Source organism: Nanorana parkeri, unplaced genomic scaffold (genome assembly GCF_000935625.1).
Source record: "Nanorana parkeri isolate BGI_ZX_2015 unplaced genomic scaffold, ASM93562v1 scaffold382, whole genome shotgun sequence".
Taxonomy (NCBI): Eukaryota; Metazoa; Chordata; class Amphibia; order Anura; family Dicroglossidae; genus Nanorana; species Nanorana parkeri.
Genome location: NW_017306650.1, coordinates 309,080 through 319,082, shown reverse-complemented (window position 1 = coordinate 319,082; position 10,003 = coordinate 309,080). Strand labels below are relative to the sequence as shown.

At 41.2% G+C, this 10,003-nt stretch overlaps 1 protein-coding gene across 4 annotated transcripts in view; it reads right to left on the bottom strand.

Moving 5' to 3' along the window:
• FNBP1L (formin binding protein 1 like) overlaps positions 1–10,003 on the bottom strand; it is a 146,351-nt gene that overhangs the window by 35,777 nt on the left and 100,571 nt on the right. For all 4 annotated transcript variants that reach the window (XM_018559216.1, XM_018559215.1, XM_018559217.1 and 1 more), the window contains exons 4-8: positions 9,194–9,341; positions 8,504–8,566; positions 6,708–6,812; positions 4,897–5,025; positions 2,500–2,646 (exon numbers count right to left, since the gene is read on the bottom strand). In XM_018559216.1, the coding sequence (XP_018414718.1) occupies positions 2,500–2,646; positions 4,897–5,025; positions 6,708–6,812; positions 8,504–8,566; positions 9,194–9,341 (592 nt within the window). The remainder of the gene's footprint in view (positions 1–2,499; positions 2,647–4,896; positions 5,026–6,707; positions 6,813–8,503; positions 8,567–9,193; positions 9,342–10,003) is intronic.

The window sequence follows — 10,003 nt, the reverse complement described above, 5'->3', positions numbered from 1 at the left end:
ACTCTGCTGTCCCGTTCTCCCCCTACCTGCACCGTTGCCAGTCTGCTCAGCCGTTCTTCACACCCCCCACATCTCAGCCGCCACTCTCCTCCCCGCTGCAGTCTGTCACCTCCGTTTCCGCTGCTCTTCCGCCTGTATCAGCAGAGGCAGCGGGCTGTCAGGAGCCGGGGCCAAGAGAGGGGGGCGGGTAGAGAGGTACAGAGGCAGTGGGTGTGTGCAATAGCCAGTTTGCTATTGCAATCTGAAATTGCCAATAGCAGGCTGGCTTTTGTACCCACCCACTGCCTGATGCCAATCAGCAGAGGAGGGACCTAAAGGAGAAAGTAGCGGCTGAGCAGAGTTGTGGCGACGGGGGGCCAAAATCTGGTAGTATGCTGTGCAAAACAGCGGAAAACCATTATCTTAGAAAAATGACAAAGACCAAGAGATTTAAAGAGAGACTTTATTTGAATTTAAACTTGTATTCTCTTGACATCTGGAGGTGGTGCATGTCATTTTTGCAACAAACTATTGAAATAGATACATTGCACTATTTATACACAGTTATTACACAAAACATTTTTATAGAATCCATTCACATGGGGCTTGTATGTCTGGCTGGGGATTCCTGCTGCCTTATTGCAAAAGGATCCTGGACACCAGAACTTTCAGTAACAACCAAGTGATGGCTGGATGGTTTGGATCTGACCAACCACCTGGTACTCAGACCTGCTACCTCAAAAAGTCATTAAGAGTCTGCCATAATAATACCCATCGGTGCTGATATACCTTTTTGTTAGTTTTCTGTGGACTTTTATAAGTGTTCTATAAAAATGTTTTGTGTAATAACTGTGAATAAATAGTGCAATGTATCTATTTCAATAGTTTGTAAAAACAGACATATGGGAGCTGACTCAGCATGCTTGATAGGGCTGCATCAACTAATTGATATTATTGATAATAATTGATAATGGGAATCGTTGGCAACGATTCCCATCATCGATTAACTGATCCGCACTACACCAGGAGACTTCGGTTTACTTCATTCCAGTCTGCGCCATATGTGGCACGGCCTGGGATGGAGGAAACTCAAGCAAAATAATGGAGAAAGTGCCATTTTCTACAGATTCACGCACAACGGGAAATCTCTCCATATTTCAGGCAGCACACTGATCAACAGAGGCTAAAAAACAGGGCAGTGGTAGTCACTGACCCACGCTCACCTTGGCCACCAATCAGGAGAGCGCTGCTTGTTATGGGATACAGTGTATATAAAGTGCACGTTGTATGAGGATCAGCATTAAGGGGACATGTCTAAGTCCTGTGAAGTTTCTATGAGGATCAGAGGGACAGGGACATGTGTGAGTGCTCTACAGTGTATATGAGATCCGTAGACTATAAGTGCATTGCTGTATAATATTGCTGATATTTGTAATCCTCCATAGCCGGTGGTATTCTGCATTCCTGCACAATAACATATTGCTGGGATTTGTAGTCTTCTATAACCAGTGGTATTCTGCATTGCTGTATTATAATGTATTGCTGGGATTTGTAGTCCTCTATAGCTGGTGGTATTCTGAATTGCTTTATAATCACGTATTGCTGGGATTTGTAGTCTGAGCCATTCTGCATTGCTGGGATTTTTTAAATTTCCCCACTAAACTTATAGCTGTTTATCTATAGTTACCACTGTATATGTGTATTTAAGTATAATTTTTGGTTATTTTTTTAACCTTTACAGAATAATTTGGTAATGGTATTCAATGTTTTTTTAAACCGATTAAAATCGAAAAAATTAAATCGGCCAATTAATCGATGAAAATAATCGTTAGTTGCAGCCCTAATGCTTGTTCTAAGTTTAGGAATCACTAGGTAGTGGAACCAAGCTTAGGTTGAATGTTATGTAACCTGCATCTCAGAAAAGAAGTCAGCAATTTTACTTCTATCCTCACAACGGAAATGTATAGTGGTTTTGTAAGCCTTTTCTATTTTTATAATGGTCAGGACAAGGAAAAGCTAAATATATGTCAGCTAAATATAAAATATGGAACAGTAATATTATGCCATCTTTTTCCAGCCACCAGTAGGAACTCTAGTTTACATATTCAGCTTTCAGCTGTGTTAAAAGAAACCCCTTGTATACAGAACTCGAATAGGTCATCACAGCAACAATTCAGCCCTTATTAAATGTCTCGGTACCAGGCTTCTATAAAAAATTTTAAATATCTATATATCTATATACATATAGATCTAGATATATATATCTGACCCAAAACCACTATAGTTTTGTTTTAAGGAATTATTGGCCTGTTAGGATGCACAACATATTGAAATTTTTTTGTCCCGAAGTTACATTTTACATGAGATTACAAGAAACCTTGCACTCTTATGTCATTTTTCAATGGAGTCACAGACCTAAAATATATTATGCCTGACAAGTTTAGCAGTTCTTATATATCAGCAGACCATCCTAAACTACATGAAAGCTGTGAATCCCTTCTGCAATCCCCAGACACTCACCTTGCGCTCATCTACAGACTTGCCAGCCTGCACCATTCCATCTAAGCACTTGGAGATAATTGGGATAACTTTACGTTCTGCGTCAGCAAAACCTTTGTAACACTCGCTCAGCTTAACAGTCCTCCGCTCATCCATTTCCTGAAGGTGCTGTGAAAGGAAAACAAGGGGTTGCATCAGACATTAAAGGGTCACTATGGTGAAAAAGTACAGATTTTTAAAAACAAGGAATATTTCATAGCACTATTCTGAATACAATGAACACATTCACATTACTTCAGGACAAAATCCTGATTTAGAAGACACTTAAGCTAAAATTTAGAAAAGGAAAGAACAATGTGGAGAATGATGAATCCCACAGCAGCCAATCAGCAAGAAGTTCACTAGTCACTATAGGTCCTCAAAGCAATTAGTGAAGCAAAGAGCATAAATTAACTTGTCAGTTATAACAAGGAGATTCTATAGCATTTGGATTTAGGCCACATGACCCAATGCCACAGCAGCTGAGAATGGGAGACAAATGTCAACACACTTTTCAGCCAAAGCAAACTTCGACTCTGCTGACATCAATGGCCACAATGCAGAGCTGTTACAACAAGTGATCTAATGACAGGTTTAAGCCATATGTCCTTAAAACCAAACACCAGGGGGAAAAAGGTAATTCACACAGCACACCAGGTGTGTAAATTATGATAAAAATATGTATGTTATGGGTGGAGGGCTGCTGCAAAAGTATATAAAAAAAAACCTAAAAACTCTTACCTTGCAACATCTCAGCTCCTTTACAGAACTCTTGGCTTCTGCGAGCAATGCGATTCAAAAAGTGCTCAGATCCCATTCCCACTCTTTTTCACCCTACTTGCCCATTTACAAAATGACTTGTGTTTTTCTCAAAGAAAACAAAGCATTCTGTGGTTGGAGGAGGAGAGGAGGGGGCGGGGATGTGACTTCAGCTCCCTTCCTCCAATCACAGAATGCCTTGTATTCTTTGAAAAAAAATACAGAGCTTTTTGTAAATGAGCAAGCAGTGAGGAGGGTCAGGGTTGCATCTGGAGCACTTCATTGCTCAAGTCTCATCCATTACATCCTGCAGAAGAGTTAGGTGTAGGAGGCGGCATGCTGCAAGGTTAGATTTTTATGCTTTGCAATATCCCTCCATACATAGCATGCATCTTTATAATGATAATCACACACCCAGTGCGGTAAAAAAAAAAAAATCCTCTAATGATGTATTTCACTTATGCTCTTCCGATGCGCCTACCTTCTCTTCCTAACTGTTTAATGCAGACCTAAATGTAAAGAACATAAAAATATATTTAAAAATCTCCAAAAACAGCTTAGCATTAAAATGATGGGCAGAAATAATTTACCACATACGTAATTATCCAGGGATCAAAGAGTTTGCCGCCACTGTAAATCATTGCCCTCATATCATCCTAGCCTCCTCCTGGCAATAAAATAATAGAGGAGAAAGGAGCAATGCGGCTTGTCTAATGAGTCCAATAAGACAAATAAAGAGCAAGCTCTTTGGTCAGATTACATAAAAGACTGCTCATTCTGAGTTTCTTTGCAAGCTCCAGCTAAATGCAACATACAGCTGCCAAGGGGTGTATATACTACCTAGTCATTCCCAACATTATGCCGCCTCTTGCAATCAGGTTAAAGAACTTGGTATTCACCATGTCTGTATAAACATTTAGGTTGGTTCGCGTACCTCACAAAAGAAAACCCGACTTGATGTTAAATCTAAACATTTGAAAGATCATTCTTGCCCGAATCCCCAAAACACTGGTAAGGAACTACACAAAGGCAGATAGCAGGGTAGTTTAGAATAACTAAATGAAGCCAATCATTTCTGTTTTCAAAGACAAGTCTCTTTTTTTTTTTAACACAACAATGTGATTTCACTCTTCATGCAAGCGCCTGGAAAATAGATGGCCTTTTCTTTCAGCGGGGGCTGCTGAAAATATAGCACAGCAAACATGCAAAAATATGACTTGGCCGCAGTTAACAGGTATCCGAAGTTATATAAACAGGAAGCCTATAAGGAAAGTCATTGTTCAAAACATCTGCTAATGACCAAGAAAAATGCAGCATTATGACAGGAAATGTGAAACTCCCTCAAACGTCTCACAGCACAAGATTCCCATTCTTCACTTTAAAATGATTAGGGATTATTATGATTCTTCTCCCATTTTATATACAAAATTCAAATTATAAATATATTTCTGCTCTGTACATATTCGATGATACACTTCCAATTTTTTTAATTATTAGTTTTATCCTAAAAGTACACAGTGGCCAGTAAGTACACTAACCTTATAACAAAAGAAGAAGTACAAAGAGAACACATGAAACGTAAGAGACCAAAACAAAAATAAGCAAAAGGTCAGATTTTACCTTGTAAACTTGTGGGATAACAATGTAGAAATGTTTATTTTGTTCAGCATTGAAGGTCTGCAGTTGGGCGGCGTATTCATTTTTACTTTCATCAGCCATGTGTGTTCGCAGGTTAAGCTGTTGTTTTGCCTGTTTAAAAAAAAAAAAAAACCCAGGTAAATAAAGCTTAGGGTTACACAGTGAATAAATGTATTAACAAACCTTAGGGAAGGGCATTCGGTAGCTAGGTGACACTCTTATTGAGCAAGTGGTTACATAAATATTGATAAATCTAAGGTGGGAATCTCTTTACATCCATTAATGTGCAAATAAAGTTGCCTGCTTAAAGGCATCTGCAAGCGACTGCTGATTCCCAAGCAGATGGAAAAGAACTGAGATTTTTGGCATTGAAATCTTGCAAGGTAGAATCTTTAAGAAATGTAAAAATCCAAGGGTTGTACATACTACCATCAACACCTGGTATATTCAGTTTTCTGTGAGTTAACCTTTTCATACAATAACAGCAGGTGATAGTGTTCATCCATGTAAATCGAAGCCTTCCTAAGAAGCTTTCCTGACACTAAGAATGGGATTATGTAACTAGAACAGGGAGGTTCTACAACATTCACACCTCCCATCCGGTTCTTGGACAGCAATATCTGCCTTTCCATGGTGATTGGTTAAATGCCTGTGCTACCTGTGTGGATATAAATGCTTGGGTATTTTCCAGACATTCATTAAAACTGAAGGAGTGGCTTAGAGAAGCTACAAAATGTCTTTCAACAAATCCAGTTGAATGTGACTAACTACTTCTAGCTATACAATGACCTGGATAAATAAAGAACCTTCACAGACAACTTCTCAGCTGCACTGAATACTCAAGGAGTCTCATCAGCCATGCTAAGGTCAACATCATAAATTACAGAACACCACCCTCTATTTTAGTAAGATGAGGAGAGAGCGGTGTTCTGTAGTCCATATCAAGGAGGCACAAGTAGCCTAGGATGACATCGCTACTACCCCATAGATATAGGAAGTCAGGATTGTCACCTTGAGATAAGAAGCGTGCTACTGGCAGAACCACAAGGAATTAACTAAGAACATTTAAATGCAACCATCACATCCAAGGACTGGTAAGCTTTGATATATTACATTGAACTGTTAATAGTTGTCGATACGCTTTAATGCACCAAAATTAAAGACATTATATAATTCATGAAAAGTATTGATGTGAAATGGATCATTTATTCTGATATGAAAAAAAATGTGTGTTCTTGGTTGACTGATCCTTGACCCAGGTATGAAGTGAATTTTAGAAAAACAGGTCTGATAAATATTCAAAATATCCAGTTAGTGGCTTGAGGACTCTTTAGCGAGGCTCATGGTCGAAAGTCTTCGCTGCATACTCAACTCTGAAAGTGGACCTATACTTTGAACGATAGCTGTCTACTATAGTATGGCTGTGTAATAGATGTCCCTTTCACATATAGTTTCTTATTAAGCAACATAACACTGCTTTACATGTGGCCGTGCCTTGGAACCCTCTGTTCATCCTGGCTCAGAGGAACCAATCAGAAGTGTAACAGGTAAACCCCACAAACCCCTGCGTCTGATTATATTGATGGTGTCATCAGGGGGTGGGCTCTAGGAAGAGTTGTTCCATAAAGACACTGTGCAATGGACAATGTGTGTCTGGACAAATGAGCCCCTACAGAAGGCCTAATGTAAGAATTATATCATTCAAAGCCGACTACTGCTTGAAGGATATGGTTGCCTGCTGAGTCTACGCTCACTTTAATAGCAATAGTCACTTCTGCAGTGTGCTTACTTACCTTCTCCACATCAGACTTGGTGGCATTAGTGTCACTGTCCAGCCTCTCGAAGCCCTGTTGTGCCTTCTCTGCCTCCCTGCATTCTCTTTCAAACTTCTTTTTACTCTGCAAAAAATACACAAAATGTTAATATTTTTAAAACCATCAGATCTAAAACAAAGCATACAAAACAAACACGAATAAGTGAGGCTGCATAACAGGAAATTAAAAGGATGTTTTCATAATCGGGTACAAAAGCTGAGGCTTGCACAGATATCTGTCTGTCTCATCCGAAACACAAGAATCAGTTTTGGGTGGCCATCTTAACGTTAATGCAGCTTACGCAAACAAATCACAAACATCATTTTTGTTTTAATATTTTCTTTAAAGTGCCATTTAACTTTAGCTAAACAAAGTTAAAACACACAAATGCTATCATAAATGCTATTCATCCAGTCCAAAGATTTACACAGCCCTGGCAGAAAGAGTCAGGATGATGACCAGAACATTTTTCTGCTGCAGTAAAGCAATACAGCTTGGCTAAGAACACACCCAAAGCTTGTGATTGGACAGTGAAGGAGAAGCAGTACACCGATGAGTTTGTCTCTCTGCTCATTCTTTTCTCTGCACATATACATGCAGCACACCTTCGTCTCTGGTGTACAGGAGGTTATTAAAAGCAGATTAAAAAAAAAATAAAGGAGATTCCTCTATCTATTTACATTTTAAAAATATTCATTGAATATATAAATGCAAATCTCTTTTTTGCATTTGCTGTATTGCTCCAAGATTTTTTCCATTTTGATATTGCTGCTTCCCATGTAAAACTTCAACAGGCTGCAAGAAAAGCAAGCAATATCTGGCAAACTGAAAGTTCCATTTTCTATAAATTAGGGATGCACCGATACTAGTATCGATATCAGTGCCGATTCCGAGTATTTGGGCAAGTACTTCTACTCGCCCAAATGCTCCGATGCCTAGCACGAGTACTTCCGGTATCAGGAAGCCGGGCAGCGCGTCATTACACGCTGCCCGGTTTCCCGGGAAGCGGCTCCATGCTCTCTCGTCACTTGTGATGAGAGAGCATGGAGCTGACTTCCCGGCCAATCAGGAAGCTGGGGAGCGTGTAATGACGCGCTGCCCAGCTTCCTGATTGGTCGGGAAGCTGGCCAATCAGGAAGCTGGCTTCGTGAGGTAAGGGTACCTTACCTTAGTATGTGCAGCCTGTCACCCCCGGGGCCTCTCCAACGAGAATGCGGCCTTCGTCCGGTACCCAGCTGGAGCCGTCCAATCAGGAAGCAGGGCGCCGTGTAATGACGCGACGCCCTGCTTTCCGATTGGCGGGGAAGCTGGCTTCATGCTTCCTCGTCATCTCATGACGAGAGCATGGAGCCGGCCTCCCGGCCAATCAGAAAGCAGGGCGTTGAGTCATTACACGGCGCCCAGCTTCCTGATTGGACAGCCAGACGGCTTCGGCTGGGTACCAGACGAATGCTGCGTCCTCGCTGGAGAGGCCCCGGGGGTGACAGGCTGCACATACTAAGGTAGGAGGGGACTTTCTTGTTAATCGGGAAGCCGGGTGGCGACTCTTTACACGCTGCCCGGCTTCCCGGCTAATCAGGAAGCCAGGTGACAAGTCATTACACGCCACCTGGCTTCCTGAATGGGACTTCCGTTACTCGGTAATTGGTATCGGCGAGTACTGAAAAAAAATTATCGGTGCTCGTACTCGGTACCAAAATACCGATATCGGTGCATCCCTACCATAAATAGACCAATACAGAATAGAAAGAATAAAGATCACAAAGATCACTCACATTGTCCATCTGTTTAAAGCACATGTCCAGGTACTGCTGGGCTTTCCTCCCCTCTTGAAGATGCTGTAATGAAAAATAATAGCAACACTGGCAGGGCTCCACTGGGATTACAGAAGACTTTTCATTTCGACATAAAAAAAAAGTGTCAACCTTGCCCAAATGATGGCAATAGCCGAATATAAAGCGCAGTGGAAGAGCTTGAGATTTGTGAATATCTCTATTTTAAAACACCAAAACCACAACTGAAGGTGCAAAAGGGTCATATATAATTATTGTATTTAGGCTCAATTCATATGCATGTAAAAAGCCCAGTGCCTTCAGCTACCAGGCAAATAAAGGGTCATTGACCCAGATGGTATATTTGTTTACTGAGCTCTCTTATTACATCCATAATGGGTCTGCAAAAGGCATACACATGTTCACTAGGAGTAAATGATCATTCTACAGAACTAAGCAGGTCCCACCTTCCAGCCATCATCTCATGGCTTAATAAATAAAGCCACAGAAAAGTCCAACCGACACAAGGATTTTGTCAAAGGCACTGATGACCATCAGTACCATTCATTGCTATGTTTTAGCAAGCCATAGCTCACCCCTGGAAGAACTGCAATATTTTCAACTAAGTATATGCATTTTGCCATCACCACATCAGACTAAATGACAGTCGTATTTCAAAAAGTGGAAATATACCGATTTTCTCTCTGCTTTCAGATCCAAGGAATATCTCATTATTTCTGCGTAAACTCTGTGTCCCATCTCTTCTGCCACCACTTCACGCTGTCCAGCATAGTCATTAAGTTCATTGAGGATATTATAGAAGGATGCGCAAGATGTGAACCTTTAAATAAGTAACACAAAATAAGGTCATTTTCCAACTCTCACTTTCATACCCGATCCAGTCTAAAAACTCCCTTCCCAAAATACCAAAGTGTAAGGCACAAGAAAATGAATCTGCAGATATGTCCAATAGAAGGTTTATTAATGCATGCCATCACACCAAGCATGAGTTACTGTGCACTAGGTATGTTGTGAAACCATTCACTGAATGGCACCCCAACACACCTTCTGGCCGCTACAATGCAGTGCAATGTGCAGTACCATGCATTGCGGAGCATGCACTACTTTATTTCACCGCACCATGTATTGCACTGAAGTGCATGGTGGCTAGGAGGTGCGTTGGGATGCTATTCAAATGAATGGCACCCCAAAACACCTAGTGCATAGTAATGCACACTAGGTGTGTTGTGCAACAGCATGTGATTAATGTTATGCATAGTGTGAACGGGCCTGTAAACAGTCACAGTACTGTAAGCCCTCATTCCCACTGTATTCGGCCCGCACGTACGGCTCCGTGCTGCATGCACTACGTGGCCGTATGCCCCCCCACGATCACCCACCCTGCACATCCGCTGTGGGTGAGCTTACTTGTACGCTGACGGTATGGATCCTGTCTGTGTTCAAGCCAGGAAACACGCACCCCTAATTGAGGTAAGCATAGGG